Source organism: Chiloscyllium plagiosum, unplaced genomic scaffold (assembly GCF_037043375.1).
Source record: "Chiloscyllium plagiosum isolate Xiang-an unplaced genomic scaffold, Cpla_swu_hap1 HiC_scaffold_7, whole genome shotgun sequence".
In the NCBI taxonomy this organism is placed as follows: Eukaryota; Metazoa; Chordata; class Chondrichthyes; order Orectolobiformes; family Hemiscylliidae; genus Chiloscyllium; species Chiloscyllium plagiosum.
Genome location: NW_028270145.1, coordinates 96,799,766 through 96,820,807, shown reverse-complemented (window position 1 = coordinate 96,820,807; position 21,042 = coordinate 96,799,766). Strand labels below are relative to the sequence as shown.

The 21,042-nt window shown below is 42.9% G+C and overlaps 1 protein-coding gene across 6 annotated transcripts in view; it reads left to right on the top strand.

Annotated features, from left to right (window-relative positions):
- Positions 1-4,865, top strand: part of gli2a (GLI family zinc finger 2a) — a 405,451-nt gene extending 400,586 nt beyond the window's left edge. For all 6 annotated transcript variants that reach the window (XM_043694210.2, XM_043694206.2, XM_087989319.1 and 3 more), the window contains one exon: positions 453-4,865. In XM_043694210.2, coding sequence (XP_043550145.1) covers positions 453-2,959 — 2,507 coding nt within the window. In that variant the 3' untranslated portion in view covers positions 2,960-4,865. The remainder of the gene's footprint in view (positions 1-452) is intronic.
- Positions 4,866-21,042: the final 16,177 nt, after the last annotated feature.

Sequence of the window (21,042 nt, the reverse complement as noted above, 5' to 3'; positions counted from 1 at the left end):
GCAGGTGGGATTAGCTTGGGTTGGGATATCTGGTTAGCATGGACGGGTTGGACCGAAGGCTCTGATCCATGCTGTACGTCTCTAGGACTGTATTACTGTCTGTGTGGAGTTTGCACATTCTCCCCGTGTCTGTGTGGGTTTCCTCTGGCTGCTCTGCTTTCCTCCCACTGTACAAAGATGTGCAGATTAGATAGATTGACCATGCTAAATTGCCCCATAGTGGTCCAGGGATGTGTAGTTTAAGTGATTAGACATGGGGAATGCAGAGTTACTGGGATAAGGTTAAGGGGGAGTGGGTCTGGGTGGGGTGTTCTTTGGCGGGTTGATGTGGACTTGATAGGTTGAATGGCCTGCTTCCATACTGTATGGATTCTACCTAATTCCCTTTTCCCTCATGTAGTTTCACCTTCATCAAGCAGAGATTAATGTGTGCCTTTTTAAAATGTTTTTAGGAGTTTCACTGGAGAATTCAAGTACTGGTGGTTCCACTGCTGTGTTGCCTAACCCTAGAATAACGGAGCTGTCCAACAGTGAGATCACTGTTTTGAATCAACTGAATGAGCGTCGTGACAGTGCAACGAGCACCATCAGTTCAGCCTACACTGTCAGTCGAAGGTCATCCGGCATTTCTCCTTACTTTTCCAGCCGCCGCTCCAGCGAGGCCTCTCACGTTGGTGGCCGTCTGAACAACATCAGCTCCGCCGACTCCTACGACCCCATCTCCACGGATCTGTCACGGAGGTCCAGTGAGGTCAGCTACTGTGGTGGCCTGCTTAATCTGACGCCGGCTGAGCAGTACAGGCTGAAGGCTAAATACGCTGCGGCGACTGGGGGACCACCCCCAACACCCCTGCCCAACATGGAACGCATGAGCCAGAAGGCGAAAATGTCTCTTCTGGGAGAAGGCCCCAATTCCATGTATGCTCCTTTCCCTCCTCCTGCCGCTCAAAGGCGATGCAGCGATGGCGTTCCTCGCGGCTATGGCACGGCAGCTCTCCGGCCCCATGAAGTTATCGGCAATGCCACCAGGCGGGCAAGTGACCCAGTCAGGAGGACGGCCATGGATCCTCTGTCTCTCCCCAGGGTCCAACGCTTCAACAGCATGAATAACATGAACCCACTGCCGTTGCCACCGGCGATGGACAGGCATCACTATGGCCTTCAAAACCCTGCTCGGTCGGACGGAAGCCTCCACAGGTGTGCCTACTCGCCTAGGCCGCCCAGCATCAGCGAGAACGTTGTCATGGAGACTGTGGCCGGCGAGATCGATGCCCAAGGTGTGGAGGATGATCTAATGCTGCCTGATGATGTGGTGCAGTATATCAACTCTCAGGAAAATCGATTGACCCAGGATAACAGTTCGTTGAATTTCACTGGACAAATGCAGGGCTTCCAGGAAAACATGAGCATGCAGAGTCAAAACCCGTACTCCCACCGTGGAATGGCAATGGTCGATGGTAACATGAATCAGCCGAGTTCTATGATGACACAGTGCCAGATGAGTCCAGGGAGTCAACCTTACCAGGGATCACCCAACTTGAAGAAGAACAGCATGCCAGTTCAGTGGAATGAAGTAAGCTCAGGTACCGTCGATGTCATTCCTGACCAGTCCAAGCAGCAGTTCGCCCGGTCAAACCTGGCAGTAGTTCAGCAGAAGCAAATGTTTGACCAGTACCAGAACCTCAACTCTGCTCAGCCGACTGGCCCGATGAACCAGAATGAGATGGCTCTGGCGCAGCAGGGTGTGATGCAAAGAGGTGTCGGTGTGAACGGGCAAAGGGTGAGTTATATGCTGCAGCAGCAGCAGCCAATGAGCTTGTGCCAGAACGCTAATTCATCTCTCAGCCCGCACCAGACTTTTAATCAGTCCAGCCAAATGCTTAGTCCCAATATTGCCAGCAGGACTCTCAGCCAGGCGGCTTGCAGTAATATGTCAGCAAGCAACATGATGGGCTCACCTGCGCCAACAGGTACTCAAGACTTTAAGCAGATGGCAATGATGCAGAGCAAAGATGCAGCAATCAAAAGTTACGCCCAGGCTCAGCAGGTCCGGGCACAGGTACATCAGCCAATGACTGGCACAAGCGAGGTGCCAATGATGATGAACGGGTGCCGTGCCAGAGACGCACCAGGGCAAGGCATGCATGTTTCAAGCCAACAGAACTTTGGGCCCCATATCCAGTCTGGCAGAAATCCAGGCCATAGCTCCTTTGCTGCCCACGGAGTGTTAAGTCAAACTAATTCTCAAGTCAGCCCAAACCAGCAGAACTTCAGTCAAGCAGGGTCAAACATCATGAATTCTGCTGGGCACAACTTAAGTCGTGGAATGATGCAGCCCCATCCCCCCCAGGGTTCAAATCCATTAGAGAGACACCACAGTCTAATGAATTCTTTAAACATGCAGCATCAAAGTTATCTGCAAAGCCCACTCCAGATGAATGGCATGAGCCCCGGGCACGGTCAACCCGAAGTAAGCCACAATCAGCCAGGTAATCAACTGTCAATGCAATCGCAACAGTGTAATAATGATGGTTCAAGCAACAACTTGATGTTTTATTCTGGTCAGATCCACATGTATGAACAAAATGGCAACTTCAGTGGCCAAATGGACTGTGCTATTCAGCAGCAACAGCGTATGCAAGGTGTCAAAGCTGCGGCAATGGCCTCACCAGGCACCAACCAGGTATCAAGTACAGTAAACTCCCACACTCTAGACCAAGCACAGATAGATTTTGATGCTATCATGGATGATGGTGACCATTCTAGCTTGATGTCAGGCACATTGAGCCCCAGCCTTCTGCAGAACCTCTCTCAAAATTCCTCACGCCTCACAACTCCTCGGAATTCTCTGACTCTGCAGCCCATTCCAGCCGGGTTGACTAATATGGCAATTGGAGACATGAGCTCTATGTTAACTACCTTGGCTGAGGAAAATAAATTTCTTAATATGATGTCTTAAACCCTCAAGAGTAGTGAAGAGCAATTTCAACTTCAGATTCCAGTAACTTCAAAATATGATGCTTAAAAACAGATTGTCTCGAAATATTAACATTCCTAAAGAGCAATTTTTAAAAATAAACTTTGTATTTTAATGTATAAAAAGAAACCTTTATTCTGAAGAAAGAGAATCAGAACATTTTGCAAAGGCTTATATATTTGTGAATAGGGATTTCTTGCTGTGTTTTGAAGAAATAGCTGGTGGATTGACATGTTACATCAGGAGGTGTGTTATTTGAAATGGGAATCCTGTTTCTTTTTGTTACAAAGCACTGATACTGTATACTAGACCAAACAGGCAAAGGTACAAGCCAAACATTGCCCATTTCTTCCTTATAAATAGTAGATGTGTGCTTTTTTGTATTTCATTAATGTGAACTCCCCAGTGTATATTAGTTGATTCATTGTCACTGAAAAGTGTTTTAGTTTGGCTGAGGTGAAAGAACAAAAAGTCCACGAACAATTACCATCAAAGCCATACTGTACACTGCTTCCTTTCCTGAGTTTAGCTCTTAATTATTCCACATCTGGCAAACTATCATTATGAAACCTCATGACAATACAGACTGTATAGTTTGTGGACATTGTAAATGATAAGGCTTTTCCGTAAAATATACGGCACCAAAAAGCTAGGAAAGCCCATGTTGTAGCATCAAGAAGTGCCTTACTATAATTTGTTATTTTCAAATAGTGAAGGCGTTGTCAATATACAACACAATACAGCACACAAACAGGCCCTTCGGCCCACCAAGCCTGTGCCCATTCCTTATCATAGAATCCCTGCAGTGTGAAAGCAGACTATTCAGCCCATCAAGTCCATACTGACCCTCTAAAGAGCATTCTACCCATACCTTATCCTACATTTCCCATGGCTAATCCACCTAGCCTGCAAATTCCTAGATACTATGGGCAATTTAGCATGGCTGATCCACCTAATCTGCACACTTTTGTACTGTGGGAGAAAACCAGAGCACCAAGAGGAAATCCAAGTAAACACAGGGAGAATGTGCAAACTCCACACAAGAATGCGATTGAACTCGAGTCCTCAGCACGCTGAGGTATGAGTATTAACCACTGCGCCACCTTTACTTAGACTTGCTACTTATTGCCCATACACAGTTTCTATCCCTCTGTTCACTTCCCGTTAATATGTCTATCAAGACACGCCTTAAACGGTACTAATGTGCCTGTGTCCACCATCTCCACTAGCAGTGCATTCCAGGTACCTACTACCCTCTGAGTGAAAAACTTTGCCTGCACTTCTTCCCACTCTCACCTTGAACCTGCATTTCTTCCCTAAACCTTCCCACTCTCACCTTGAACCTGTGCCCTTTTGCAGTTGACCTTTCACCCTGGGAAAAAGTCTCTGACTACCTGCCCTATCTATATCCTTCATAATTATGTAAACATCTATTGAGTCACCTCTCAGCCTCCTCGGTTTATGACATTTTGGAAACAGTTTCCAGCAATATGCTTGTAATATGGCAATGCTATTGGTACTGTGCTAGTTAACATACAGTGTTTAATGAAAATAGTTTCAATATGTGTGAGAATTATTGTGAAAATATGCAAAGCATCTTTTCAATATATATAAGCTAAAATGTGTTCTTTGTTGTGCATTCTTAGTGCATAAAGCATCTCATGTAAAGAAATTTTAAACATTGTACAACCATTCCAGTCTGTAAATATACAACATGTTTAAAATTGTGTTTTGAATAAGAGCACCAAGCTGACTATTTTTGATCAACTTGTAGCCTGGACATTTCCTGTAACCAATTCCTCTCAGCACACAAAATAGATCTAGTGATCTAAATGTATATACATTTTTTGTACAATAACAAACTTTTCTTTAATAAAAAGCAATGTTGAATGTACATCACTTTTCAGATTTTAAATCACAGTCTAAGAAGGACATATTTCACCACAAACATTAGGCACACTTATTTCATACTTGAAAGAGTAATTTAGTGAGAGTGTCCATCTTATTTCAACTGGGTTACCAAGTGTCCAAATGCAGTTTGTCAGTATTGACTAATGGTTACTCAATTTGAAGTGAGCCATTTTTCTTTTCAGTCAATAGGAGCTCAGTTTGGCACCTCCACCAAGGTCAATGCCCTCAACAATGCATGGAAAAATATAGCACAGATTGAGGTCATTTGGCCCATTGTCTGCTGGTGGAGCCATCCAATTAATCTCCCCTACTATCCTTTCCCTTCAGGTGTTTATCCATTTATCATTTGAAGTTCAACCATTAAAAGTGCTTCCTCCAACTTTTCAGATTGCACATTGCAAAACCCACCGTGTAAAAATATATTGCTGAAAATGTGTTGCTGGAAAAGCGCAGCAGGTCAGGCAGCATCCAAGGAGCAGGAGAATCGATGTTTCCTGAAGAAGGGCTCATGCCCAAAACGTCGATTCTCCTGCTCCTTGGATGTTGCCTGACCTGCTGCGCTTTTCCAGCAACACATTTTCAGCTCTGATCTCCAGAATCTGCAGTCCTCACTTTCTCAAGTAAAAATATATTCCTTTATGTCGGCCTTGGCCCTTTTGTTATTTAATTATTAATTTAAATCTGTGTCCTCTGTTACTGCAAACAGTTTCTCTTGTTTTATTCTATCCAAAAGTTTCCTTTTGTAAACAGTATTATTCAAGATGGCACCGACACTGGGCGACTCTTTGCGAGCTCCCTACAGCACATCTTATTCGACCATTTCTTATAACTGTTCCACATTTTTCTCTGTCTAAGCATCCTATGATTTATGTGTCCTTGTTTGCTATAATCTGCCATACTGCTCGCAAAAGAAAGCTTTTCACTGTACCTAGGTACATGAGACCATAGCTGAAAATGTGTTGCTGGAAAAGCACAGCAGGTCAGGCAGCATCCAAGGAGCAGGAGAATCGACATTTCGGGCATGAGCCTGAAGAAGGGCTCATGCCCGAAACATCGATTCTCCTGCTCCTTTAATGCTGCCTGACCTGCTGCGCTTTTCCAGCAACACATTTTCAGCTCTGATCTCCAGCATCCGCAGTCTTCACTTTCTCCATGAGACCATAATAAGTCAAATGAATTCACTTATCAAACCACCCCTTAATTTTCACTGCTCAAAGGAGGACAAACCCAGTTTTTTCCAGTCATTCCAAAAAACCAAAGTCCCTCACCCCACATATCTGTCTTCTCTAAAGCCGTGACATTCTTCTAGATTTGACCACATCACACTATAGAGGGCCAAGCCAATTTTACAAGCCAAACTGATGGCAATAGTTGGACTAGTCAGGTTGCAGAGTGAACTCCTGGCTTAATAAGCCATGTTTTTTGTTTTCATTTTGATTACAGTGGCATTAAGTCTTGGAACAGTTTCACAAGAGGCTCCCAATATACTTTTAAGAAAAGATCATCAAAATTTATGTCATCAAAGAGAAACATGAGTGATATTACACTAGACAATCACAAAAGCAATGATTGTGTTACATACAGAAAGAAAAATTCATCCATTTTATCTCAGTAATCTAATTACAAACATTCAAACTTCAGTGAAGTCAGCTCTATTTTTACACTAAAGCAGATCTCTCTATGAAACCCTTAAAACAGGCTGCTAACTTAGCTCACTATTACTTAATTTGGGCTCCCTAATCTCATTTCTTCAGCGCATTGTAGTATGTCCATCTCTCATAATCCAAAGGCCTTTTGCTTCTGGAGTTATCTTCCAACCAGCTTACATGCACCTGAAGATGTCTCCTTTGCCCTGATTGCTTGGAGTTTGTTCATAACTCTCCTGCTATTCTGGGCCTCCTTCCCTTCATGAACTTGCTTCTCGCTTTTTTTTCTCTTACGTGCTCTCAAACTGTCGCTGTCATACTCTCTCCCTTTCTCTCTCTCTCTCTCCTCCACACACACCCCCCCCCCCCACCCCTCTAATTCTCTCACACCTCTTTCTCACACACATCTCTAATGAGAGAACAGTCGATTGGTAAGACGATTGCAACTTTAATGGAAAAAAGCTGGTGTCGGAATACAGGAAGATGAAGTTTTTAAATAATGAAACTGGCAAAGTTGTCAACATAAGACTGATGCAAGATGGTGTTCTTGGCGATGAAGTTGAGTGTTTATTCTGAATGGAAGGTCTGGTATGTGTCATACGCTCCAGCTGCAAAGATCCACATTGGGAGAATTTCTGATTGTCAGCCACTGGGTCCATGGGACCGCCAGACAGCTATATTGATCTTGGGCCACAGCAGCGGAACTACAGAAAATAACTGATTAATTGGCCTTGCTCAGTCACTGCGGTTAACTTAGTCTCCAAATATTGGTGTTTTGAAGTCCACAAATGTTGTCCTCTGCAATTGGCCAAGCAGTTCCACCTACTCCTGGGGAGTGATTGCTAAATGTCTAAGATATTCAATATTTTACACTTGCTCACGTTAAAATTCCATAAGGACGCTAAAGTTCCAATATCTCCAAGCACTGCATTAAAATAAACACAAGGTGAATCACAAAATCCAATGCATGTCCATATTTAATGGTCTGCATAATCTACTTTAGGAATAATTTGGTATTCTGGGGCAAATTGTGCCTCAAATTAGGCTGAAAGGACAGTAAGCAGTTCCTTATTCAGTTTTTAAGATGTCATTGATTACTTTCAACTGTACCTGTTAGTGCCCTTGCACACAAAAACATAACTTGGGCTTTTTTGGAACATCCTTGAATCTTGAGTACAAGCAATAGAAACTCACATTATTAATTTGCCATAGGGACATACTTCATTTTGTAGGTTTTGCAGGGCCTGTTCCTTACATAATCTTTCTAAAACCAACTTAAAAGCTTACTGTAAAGCAAGGTTGCACCGAATGAAACTTAATGCATAAAGTCCCATGATCTCCTGTGTCAGATTTCCAGGCTTCAGCCCAATTCCATCAAAAGCAATTGCAGAATTGATCGGAAACACCTGGGAAATGTTTAAAACTGGAGTCATAAGATTGGAATAGTTAGCAATAGCTACATCAAAATTAAATTGTAGTTAGTTATCTGCACTTAAAGTCTGTTTGACACTATATTACTGTATTCTTGGGCATAGTCAGAGTGTCTAATAAGGGATGTGGCTTGAATTTAGTCCAAAAAAACCAAATAGGGAGGTTTTTGTAAAAACACTGTGGAGGAAGGAGCTTTCCTTTATTCAACTCTCACAGATGTCTTCCCTTCCTTACTTCCATCCCCACCACTCTTCCAGGCTACTGCCACTCCAGGCACCTCAGGCTTCTATTTTCCCCCTTACCCTTGGTATCCATTTCCACCAGCTCTCTCCCTCCAAAAACCCCAGCTCTCCCAGGCATCTTCTCCTCACTTCTCCTTGCTTTCACATGTCCAGGGTCTCGGCAACCCTCAAGTTAAATGGGGTCTTGTGGGAAATGGTTTGGGAAACACTGTGCTACATGGTTGTTTCCTGTTCCCATATTCCATTCACCAGTTGTTCAAATCTTGATTTGTGCATTTGTAACCTCTGCACTCAACTTTTCCAATAGTTGGTGAAGAAGGGTCAGTGGACCTGAAATGTTTTTTGTTTCTCCTCTACAAATGCTGCCAGGCCTTTCGAGTTTCTCTAGCATTTTCCATTTTTATTGCAAGATTCTCATGCTCACTCTCTCATCTTCCATAAACTTTCATCATTCTTATGCCCTGATTCTAACCTGTACCAAGTCTCATTCAACCATTACCACATTGACCACTGCACCACATATTTGGGGGCGGCATGGTGGCTCAGTGGTTAGCACTGCTGCCTCACAGTGCCAAGGACCAGGTTCAATTCCAGCCTCGGGGACTATCTGTGTGGAGTTTGCACATTCTCCCCATGTCTGTGTTGGTTTCCTCCGGGTGCTCCGGTTTCCTCCCATTCCAAAGATGTGCAGGTCAGGTAGATTGGCCATGCTAAATTGCTCATAGTGTTGGGTGCATTAGTCAGAGGGAAATGGGTCTGGGTAGGTTACTCTTCGGAGGGTCGGTGTGGACTGGTTGGGCCGAAGGTCCTGTTTCCATACTGTAGGGAAACTACTGTACAGGTATTCCCAGTCCACCAACATCACAATTTTAAAATTCTCATCCTTAATCCCCTTTCACCCTTTTTTATCATTCAGAAAGTACTCTGCTCATTGTGGTTAAGCCCAAAGTTAGCTCACAGTTAGTTTAATTGAAATCCATTTTTCACAAATTTCTCCACTCGTTTAACCTGCATATAATGCTTAATCTAAGTAATTAGTAAACCTAATGAAAAGCTGAGATATAAATGCAGAATAGCCTATTCTGCCAGTTACTGTACCTCCAAATGTTCTTCCTCTTCGCCTCATGCCACACAATCGACTTCCTAACCAGGTCAATAATAATCTTGACCTCTGATGTATTTCAGTCCTAGAACCCTCCAAGAGTTCTGTGTTCCACTAACTCTTACTCATCCACTATTTCATTTGCCCTATCATTGGCAACAATCCTGTTGTTCAGATAGAATCAGAGATTTACAACACAAAAATGGCCCAATTGGTTCATTGCATTCATTGCCAATAAAAAAAATGACCTAACCATTCTAATCCCATTTTCCAGCACTTTGCCCATAGCCTTGCAAGTGCACATTGAAGGCTCCTTTAAAAGGTTTTCTTTCTGTACCACCCTTACAGGCAGTCAGTTCCAGATTCTCACCAACCTCTGGATGAAATCATTTTTCCTCAAATCTCCTTCAAACCTCCCACCCTTACCTTAAATCTATGCCCCACTGTTTATTGTTCCCTCCATCAAGGGGAAGAGTTTCTTCCAAACTATATTCTCTATGCTCCTCATAATTTTCTATATTTCAATTATGTCCCCTCTCAATCTCCTCAAAGGAAAACTGCCCAATCTATTCCATTCTCTCTTCATAACTGAAGATCTCCAGCCCAGGCAACATCTTGCAAATCTAACGATGGTCTAACCAATATTTTAAATAGTTCCAGCATAACCTCCCTGCTCTTAAACTCTATTCCTCGGCTAATGAAGGCAAGAATACCATTTGCCTCCTTAACTACTTGATCCACCCATCCTGATACCCTCAGGGTCTGATGGACATGCACAACAAGATCCCTCTGATCCTCAGTGCTTTCCAGGGTCCTAACATGTACTCCCTTCCCTTGTTCGTCTTGTCCAAGTTCTCCTTATGAAGACATTGCTTTAAACACAATTTGTTGGCCAAATGCTTAATCGTTTTTCCTCATATCTCTATATTAATATATGTCTACTTGTGACTCATTTGGGAAAAAGTAAAATCCTATGTGATTTCTTTTTATATACTTGATTGCTTCACCAGCGAAAAGGTTTTCAGCTATTCGCCTTCTACGTAATTATGAAAAGTTATAATTAAAGCCTAGAGTCATAGAGATGTACAGCATGGAAACATACCCTTTGGTCCAACTTATCCATGCCAATCAGATATCCTAAATTAATCTAGTCCCATTTGCCAGTACTTGGCCCATATCACTCTAAATCCTTCCTATTCATATACCCATCCAGATGCCTTTTAAATGTTGTAATTGTACCAACCTCCACCACTTCCTCTGGCAGCTTATACCATACACGCACCACCCTCTGCATGAAAAGGTTGCCCCTCAGGATCCTTTTAAATCTTTCCCCTCTCACCCTAAACCTATGCCCTCTAGGTCTGGACTGTCCTGCCCCCAGGGAAAGATCTTGTTTATTTACCCTAGCCATGCCCCGCATGATTTTATAAATCTCTATAAGGTCAGCCTCCATGGCTCCAGGGAAAACAGCCCCAGCCTATTCAGCCTCGCCCTATGGCTCAAACCCTTCAACATCTCTGTAAATCTTTTCTGAACCCTTTCAAGTTTCACAGCATTCTCCCCAGAATTGCACATAACGTTGTGGTTCTGTTCGCCGAGCTGGAAGTTTTTGTTGCAAACGTTTCGTCCCCTGGCTAGGCAACATCATCAGTGCTTGGGAGCCTCCTGCGAAGCGCTTCTTTGATGTTTTCTCCAGTGTTTATAGTGGTCTGTCCCTGCCGCTTCCGGTTGTCAGTTTCAGCTGTCCGCTGTAGTGGTTGGTATATTGGGTCCAGGTCGATGTGTTTGTTGATGGAGTTTGTGGATGAATGCCATGCCTCAATGGAATTCCCTGGCTGTTCTCTGTCTGGCTTGCCCTCTGATAGTAGTGTTGTCCCAGTCGAATTCATGTTGCTTGTTGTCTGCGTGTGTGGCTACTAAGGATAGCTGGTCGTGTCGTTTCGTGGCTAGTTGATGTTCATGTATGCGGATTGTTAGCTGTCTTCCTGTTTGTCCTATATAGTGTTTAGTGCAGTCCTTGCATGGTATTTTGTACACTACATTCGTCTTGCTCATGTTGGGTATCAGGTCCTTCGTTCTGGTGAGTGTACAAAATACCATGCAAGGACTGCACTAAACACTATATAGGACAAACAGGAAGACAGCTAACAATCCGCATACATGAACATCAACTAGCCACGAAACGACACGACCAGCTATCCTTAGTAGCCACACACGCAGACAACAAGCAACATGAATTCGACTGGGACAACACTACCATCATAGGGCAAGCCAGACAGAGAACAGCCAGGGAATTCCTAGAGGCATGGCATTCATCCACAAACTCCATCAACAAACACATCGACCTGGACCCAATATACCAACCACTACAGCGGACAGCTGAAACTGACAACCGGAAGCGGCAGGGACAGACCACTATAAACACTGGAGGAAACATCAAAGAAGCGCTTCGCAGGAGGCTCCCAAGCACTGATGATGTCGCCTAGCCAGGGGACGAAACATTTGCAACAAAAACTTCCAGCTCGGCGAACAGAACCACAACAACGAGCACCCGAGCTACAAATCTTCGCACAAACATTGCACATAATATTCCAAACGTGGCCTAACCCAAAGCAGAAATAGTTATGACATAAAAATTACAATTTTTTCATGCATGTTTGAACATGCATATGTCTTTTTAGATTTTTGTATGCTCATTAATATGTGCACTTGAGAACCAGGGTTTGAGTTGATCTTTCTTTTAAGTCTTACATGGAATGAATGCATTACTGGCTGGGCCAACTTTTAAAGACCATTCATAATTGACCTGGAGATGGTGAGCTGGCTGTAGGTTGATCCACAATGCCATTATAACTACAGTGCTACAGTTCATGGTGGTTAGGTACAATGTTATTGAAAAGAAAGTGTGAGGATTTTTGACCCAGTGAAATAATGCAATACATTCCTGTGTTAGAATGTCGTGCGCCTTGGAGGGGAATTCATACGTGGTGGTGGTGTTCCTGTGGTCAGGATGTTCGCAAGCCATGAGCAGTATGAGAAATAGCAAGGGGGTTGGACAAATAGAGCGAATTAGAAAAGTTATATTCTTGTCATTGAGAACAATTTCCAATTTTTCCCTTAGGTTTTAAACTGTGAATTCAGAAACTCATTAATAAGCGGCAACTACCTTGTGTTCAGAGCTTTAACAATATTTTTCAGATGTGGACATTGCTGGCTGGGTACAGCATTTATTGCCCATCCCTAGTTGCCCTTGAGAAGGGTGTAGTGAGCTTCCTTCTTGAACTACTGCAGTCCATGAGCTGTAGATTGATCCACAATGCCATTAGGAAGGGGATTCCAGGACTGTGAGACAGTGACATTGAAGGATGGCAACTGGCTTGGAGGGGAACTTTTAGGTGGTTGTGTTCCCATATAGCTGCTGCCCTTGTCCTTCTAGGTGGAAGTGGAAGGTGCTGCCTAAGGACCCTTAGTGAATGTCTGCAGTGCATCTTGCAGATAGTGCACACTGCCACAACTGAGCATTGACGGTGGAGGGAGTGAATGTGGTGCCAATCAAGCGGGCTGCTTTGATTGTGATGGTGTCAAGCTTCTTGAGTTTTGTTGAAACTACACTCATCTAGGCAAGTGCGGAGTATTCCATCACATATTTCATCCTGATATGTGCCTTGTACATGATGGAGAGGCTTTGGGGAGTCAGGAAGTGAGTTATTGAAGCATTCCTAACCTCTGACCTGTCCCTTTAACCATTGCATTTGCATGGTTAACCCAGTTCACTTTCTGGTAAATGCTAATGTCTGAATTAGGGAGGGCATGCATTCTTGACCATTACAGAGACAAGAAGGAAAGAATCATTCACAAGTAAACCATCTTCCTCTGTAACAATTTAGAAAGAATGTGGTTGGGGAAGAAGGGGGAATTCATCATTTAAAATGCACTCGCTATGACTGGAAACTGACTTGGGACTCACCCACACTGATGATGTTTGTACCACTTGTTTTAAAAAAGCAGTGCCTTAATTAGCCCATGAATTTCTGAGACTCCCAACAATTATTACCAATGTTATCTGCAATGGGCTGGAAGTGAAGTGGACAGCGAAGGTTACCTCGGATTATAATGGAATCTTGATCAGAAAGGCCAATGAGCTGAAGAGTGGCAGATGGAGTTTCATTCAGGTAAATGCGAGTTGCTGCATTTTGGGAAAGTACAGCTTAGCAGGACTTATACACTTAATGGGAAGGTCCTAGGGAATGTTGCTGAATAAAGAGACCTTGGAGTGCAGGTTGATAGCTCCTTGAAAGTAGAGTCATAGGTAGATAGGATAGTGAAGAAGACATTTAGTATGCTTTCCTTTAGTGGTTGGAGCATTGAATACAGGAGTTGAGAGGTCATGTTGCAGCTGTACAGGACATTGGTTTGGCCACTTTTGGAATGTTGCATGCAATTCTGGTCTTCCTATTGGAAGGATGCTGTGAAACTTGAAAGCATTCAGCAAAGATTTACAAGGATGTTGCCAGGGTTAAAGAGTTTGAGCTTTAGGGAGAGTTGAATAGACTAGGGCTGTTTCCCCAGAGCATCGGAGGCTGAGGAGCGACCTTAGGTAGGTTTATAAAATCATGAGGGGCATGGATAGGGTAAATAGAAAAGCTCTTTTCCCTGGAGTGTGGGAGTCCAGAACTAGAGGGCATAGGTTTAGGGTGAGGGGGAAAGATATAGAAGAGACCTAAGGGGCAACGTTTTCGCACAGAGGGTGGTACATGCATGGAATATGCTGCCAGAGGAAGTGGTGGAGGCTAGTACAATTGCAACATTTAAAAGGCATCTGGATGGGTCTATGAATAGGAAGGGTTTGGAGGGATATGGACCAGGTGCTGGCAGGTGGGACTAGATTAGGTTGGGATATCTGGTCGGCATGGATGAGTTGAACCGAAGGGTCTGTATCCATGTTGTACATCTCTATGACTCTAATAATCAGAACTACTTGGAGATTGAGCTCAAACTTACAGCTCAAGTTTAAAATTCTCATGCTTCTGTTTAAAACCTTCATACATTTTCATCTTACCCCGGAACCTCTTCCAAACCTACAACATTCAGAGAGCACTGCAGTTTCTCAGTTCTGCTTTTCGGTGCGTCCCCAATTTCTCATTCATTGGCAGTGGTGCCTTGAGACGTCTATGCCCTGAGCCCCAGAATTCACTCCCTCTCCTTTCGGAAACTTCCTAAATCCCAGCTTTCTGACCAACAGATTGGTCACCTGTTCTACATATTCTTTTATGGTTTAGTCTCAAATTTTGTTGGATAATCCTGGAACATTCAACTCTGCCAAATGTTCATTGGAGATTGCGTAATTGAAGAAAACATGTGACCTTCTGTGTTTGGAACCTATAAACCAAATACACAAATGAAGTATGAAAATAACAGCTTTCGGAGTGTTCTCACAGAGTAGTCCAGAAGGAGGACATTCAACTTGTTGCATCGACACTAGGCAAAACTGATATGGGACATGATGAAGTGAGGGAAAACAAATTATTCCATAAGATCTCCCCAGTGGAATTTGCTGCCAGCCACCACACCATGGGAAAAGTTTAACCTTTACAGTTTAATTGTGACTTAGTCACAATCATTATTACATACCTCACAGTTGGTTAGAGACTGGAACATTTGGCTATGTGGAAACCGAGATTGCAACTGTTAAACAAGCAAAGCCACCAAGCAAATGGAAGATGAGTGCATTATTTGGCATCTTTTATAATTGACCAGAGGCAGGGCGGCACTGTGGCACAGTGCTAAGCACTGCTGCCTCACAGCGCCAGAGAGCTGGGTTCAATTCCCGACTCAGGCGACTGACTGTGTGGAGTTTGCACATTCTCCCCGTGTCTGTGTGAGTTTCCTCCGGGTGCTCCGGTTTCCTCCCACAGTCCAAAGATGTGCAGATCAGGTGAATTGGCCATGCTAAATTGCCCGTGGTGTTAGGTAAGGGGTAAATGTAGGGGTATGGGTGGGTTGCGCTTCGGCGGGGTCGGTGTGGACTTGTTGGGCCGAAGGGCCTGTTTCCACACTGTAAGTAATCTAATCTAATACAAAAAGAAACGTACATGTCCTATCCTAATTATATTTCTGATCACAGTCCTACAATGTTTAGTTTTGCAATGCAAGCTAAGGTGGGAGACTGTGTAGTCCACCAGTATTAGGAGATCTGAATCAGATGCAAAAACTTTAAGTAATTGCACTATACTGGCTTGTAACAAAAATAGATCACCTTGCTTGAAGGGCTAATTAAAAAAAATACTCCCAATTTTAAGGCATTGAAGAACTCTTCTCAAGAGTCCTTTAAAGCTACTTTCTACACCCAAAGCAATGCTGTTGACTCAAGAAAGTAAATCGTAATTGCACCTTTCACTTGCTGAAAATCTTGCTGACTGATCATCAGCCATAATTGTTCATTTTCAGTTTGTGCCTGATTATTTTAACCCTCCATTCCTTGGCTTGCATGTTGTAATGAGCCTTTGAAAATGGGAGGTGAGAGAGAATATTCCCCGAGCATTTTGTTGAAAACTTAGGTGGACTGGGAAAATACACTTAACACAAAAACCTTATTATCAATGCATCCTTCCACATTCAGCTGTAATCAGCTATTGTCTATGCCAATCAGAATCGATTAAATCTTCTGATGCATCATCCAGAGTCTTGATAGTTCCACCTTTGCTGCCAAAACGCACAACTGCTTATTGTTTTATAATGAAAGGGGAATTTTTAAATCCCCAAAAGCCCAAGTCCCAATTTTTACATCAGGAATAAACATGCTCAAGCGAGCATCGTGGTTCCAAAAAAGCTATATTTTACCACCCACCAAATAACGTCCGATCTGAAGCTTTTTTTGTGAACAGTCTCATTGGAAAGTGTTAACAGGTGCCACATCGAGTGAGAACAGGCCTCTGGCCATGTGCTACATAAATGTAGACATATAAAAAATCTATAAGCAGCCTTCAAATGGTATCTTTGCAGATTTAAAAGTGATGTGTGAAAACAAAACCTTTTCACGCAGGGTGTAGTGAAGCCATGTGGTGGAGGCAAGGTCAACTAAGACATTCAAGAGGGCACTGTACAATTATTTGGAAATAAATAATGTGCAAGGATTTGGGGAAGAACAGGAAGTTGTTACTATGTAGCTATCCAGTAGCCTTTTAAATGTTCGAATTGTACCAGCCTCCACCACTTCCTCTGGCAGTTCATTTCACACACGCACCACTCTGCGTGAAAAAGTTGCCCCATAGTTCCCTTTTAAATCTTTCCCCTCTCACTTTTAACCTAGCCCTCTAGTTCTAGACTCCCCCACCCCAAGGAAAAGACCTTATTTATTCACTCTATCCATGCCCCTCAAGATTTTATTGTGTGATGTATATTTATAATAAATGTTTCTTACTTGGGAATGTGGATTGTAAGGTAGAGGTAAATGGGTTTCTGGTTTTCAGTTCTATGAAGGTGACTTTTATTTGTAAAAGTCAGAAAGTAATTTTCTTCAGCAATGAATCAAAACAGCATTTTCAGGAAATCATTGACTGAAGCTAAATGGCTGGACAAACTTCCTTGTAGGATAATTGCTAATGTATATATGATGTTGAGTTTTAATGACCCAAATGGATAGGCCAGAGTACAGAAGCATTTCAAATAACAAATAAGATCCACACCAGCAGAAGATCAGTTTAGTTTTGGCAATCATCAGGCCATCAAAACTAGAAAGAGACCTTTAGCTGTTTTAACAATCCAAATAGACAGGGCCTGAAAAAGTCTTGACTTACTTTCTTGAAGTTCAGTGAGTTAGTTGTGTCTGTGTCTGCTTGCCATAAGGAAAGACAATTTCAGAAAAACTCATGTTTGGCAAATGTGCAAAAATTCACTCAAACAAAATGCTTGTGAACCTGATCAGTTGAGTAATGAATTAAAAACTGAATAACAGAAATGTTATGATACAGAAAGAGGCCACTCAGCCCATTGTGTCTGCACCTGCTCTTTAAATGAATGTTGTTACTAAGTTCCAACTTCCTGCTCTATCCAAAACCCTCGCACATTATTTATTTCCAAATAATTGTACAGTGCCCTCATGAATGTCTTAATTGACCTTGCCTCCACCACATGGCTTCACTAATCCCTGCGTGAAAAGGTTTTGTTTTCACACATCACTTTTATTCCTTGTGCAAAGCACTTTAAATCAATACCCTCTTGCTCCTCTTAGAGGCAGGAACAGTTTCTCCCTTTCCACTTTATTCAGCCTGTTCATGATTTTGAAAAGCCTTTCTTTTGTCCAAAGTGAGTAGCACCAATTTCTTCAATGCCGATAAAAGGAATGATACTTCATGGGGTGGGGTGAGTTGTGGTGCAATTTGATAGTTAGAGACTCCGATACAGGCTACATTTGTTTATTGAAGCTGTTGCAGGGACAGGCAGCTTTAGGCCATCTGGGATAATGCTCACAGACCTCAAGCGCGCATTGCATTTTTTAATTAATTCATCGGATGTGGGCATCACTGACTGAATCAGCATTTATTGCCCATCTCAAATTACCCAGGAAGGTTGTACCCAGGAAGATTGAATTGCTGCAATCTATTTTGGTGTAGATGCCTCATAATGTTGTTAACGAGAGCTGTTGAAGTTATGTACACATACTCTTTCTCTAATCTTGTCAATTTATTACTACATGTTAAACTAACATGTGTCAGCCTACTTTGTTCCTGTGGTACATGCATCAACCATCATTCTTACTCATCCAAGCTTTCCCAATCATCTCACTGATTGTGTAGTCTAGGCTGCATCCTTCTCTCAATGACCCATTCCCTGACCTGGCCTTTTGCCCTAGTTTCATTGCTTATCATGTCTGGAGAACATCTGCCACTTCTATTGACATAGATTGATTCTTACAGCGCAGAAACGGCCTTCGGCCCATTAAGTCTGCACCGATGTAACTACTATGAAAGGCACATTAATCCCAATTTCCTGCAATTGTTCCATTTCCTTCAATGGTAAATTTCAAGTGCTCATCCAAATATGTTTTAAAGGTTGTAAGGTTTCCAGGTTCCACCACCTTTCCAGACAATGCATTCCAGGTGCCCACCACCCGCTGAGTGAATAGGTATTTTCTCAAATCCCCTCTGAATCTCTTGCTCCTTATCCTAAAACTGTGCCCTTTTCTGATGGATCCCTCAATCAAAGGGTCTTGTCTCTCTTCACCCTGTCCATACCCCTCATAATCCAATACACCTCAATCATGTCCCCACTCAGTCTTCACTGCTCTAAAGAAAACAATCCAAACCCATCAAGTCTCTCCTTATAGCTCAATTTCTCTATCCCAGGCAACAACTTGGTGAATCCCCTCTGTATCCCCTCAAGGCTATCACAACCTTCCTATAGTGACATGACCAGAACTGCACATAGTATTCCAGCTGTGGTCGAACCAACACTCTGTACAACTCCAACATTACCTCCTTGCTCTTATACTCTATGCCATGATGATGAAAGTAAGCGTCCCTTTTGCCTTCTTAACTATCCTATTCATGTGCTCTGCTGACTTCAGGGATCTGTGAAAAATTATTCTAAGATCCCTCTGTTGCTCTAAACAATCCAGTGTCCTATTATTTATTAAATACTCCTTTATCTTGCTCTTCTTTCCAAAGTACATCACCTCACACATAAATGCCAACTGTCACTGCTTTGTCATCTACATCTTCCTGCAACTTACAACCATCTTCTTCACTATTAACCAATCTACCAACCTTGCTGTTATCTGCAAATGTGTTTAACATGCCCACCCACCCATTTTCATCTGCATCGTTTATGTATATAACAATCAATAAGGGTCCCAGTACTGATTCTTGGGGCACACCACTGGACACCAGCCTCCAGTCACTTAGCCTCTTACCACTACCTTTTATGCCCTACTACTAAGCCAGTTTCTGATCCATGCCACCAGGATTTCCCTCAATTCCATGTGCTTTAACCTTCTCAATCAGTCTCCCCCGTGGGGCCTTGTTAAAGGCTTTGCTAAAATCCATATCAACTACACCAACTGAACTTCCTCACCCACACACTTGATCGCATTTTCAAAAATTTTGAACAAATTTGTTAGGCATGACCTCCCTCTGACAAAGCCATGCTGACTATCTCGAATTAACCCATGCCTTTCCAAGTGGATATTAATTCTGTCCTTCAGAATTTTCTTCAATTTTTTTTTTCCTGACCACTGACATAAAACTCATGGGTCTGTAATTCCCTGGTTCATCTCTATCACCCTTTTTGAAAAGTGGAATTACATCAGCCATCCTACAGTCCTCTGGAACTTCCCCGTGACCAGAGAGGAATTACAAATTTGTGTCAGAGCCCCTACAATTTGCTACATAGCCTCTCCCAGCAGCCTGGGATGCAATTCATCCAGGCCAGGTGATTTGTCCATTTTAAGCCCAACAGAACCTCAAATACCTCCCCATTTCCTCTGTGAAACTATGTAGGTTCTTCACAGACCCTTTTCCTGAATTCCATATCTACGTTCTCCTTTTCCAATCTAAATCCATCAAGTCTTCCTGCAATTGTTCCATTTCCTTCAATGTTAAATTTCAAGTGCTCATCCAAATACGTTTTAAAGGTTGTAAGGTTTCCAGGTTCCACCACGTTTCCAGACAATGCATTCCAAATTCCCACCACCCGCTGAGTGTATAGGAATTTTCTCAAATCCCCTCTGAAGAGAAGTATTCATTTAACACCTTTCCAATATCCTGAGACTTCACCCACAGATTGCCCACTTTGGTCTCTAATGGGCACTATTCTTTCTCTGGTTCACCTCTTCCCTTTAATGTGTTTATAAAATATCTTAGGATTCCCCCTAATCCTGCTCACAAGTCCTTGCTTATGACCCTTTTTTGCTTTTCTAATTGCTTTCTTAACTTCCCTCTTGCACTGCCTGTATACCTCTAGGGTCACAGCTGATTTGCTCCCTTTGGACTTCCTCAAAGACTTTCTTTTCTTCTTCATCCAGTTCCAAATTGTCCTAGATAGCCAGGATTCCTGAAAATATTGCTTCAAGACTTCCCTCTAAATATTGGGCCTGTACTCTCCTCAATGCCTTTTTAATTTCCACCCCCACCCCCACCTCGCCCCCACCCCGCCACCCCCACCACCCACACACACCTCCCCCCACCACTGCTTCGCTGTAGACATACCCACTTACCCACAAGGAGTGGATCCCAGTCTATTGTGACCAGATCCTGCATTATTATAACAAAATCTGCCAGCCCCCAATCCCAAGTCATCTTTTGCAACCCATCCTTTTCCTTGTCCATAATGAATTCGAACTGTACTGTGTTGTGGTCTCTATCACTGTTCTGCTCTTTCTACTTACATCTTACTTTCCTAAGAGACAGTTCTAAAGTCATTTAATTCTGTTTGTCCTCCTTTTCAGCACTTGGCATAGCCCAAGGTATCCAATTTAGTACTATTACCTTATCCCTTATATTTCATTGCTCATAGATATTGCTCATAGACCAATTGCTATAAATATTGGTCATAAACATGTGAGGAGTGAGGTTTGTTGATTGCAAACAGTGCACACATTTGGCTTTTCGTGTTTGGCTTTTTGCGTTACAGTGTAATTTTTAGGTTGTCGACATTTAGAACAAATACCTGTGTTCTTGACAGGCATCCCACCTACACACTAGTCCTAGCTAAATGCTTAAGTTCTGCATTAGTTAG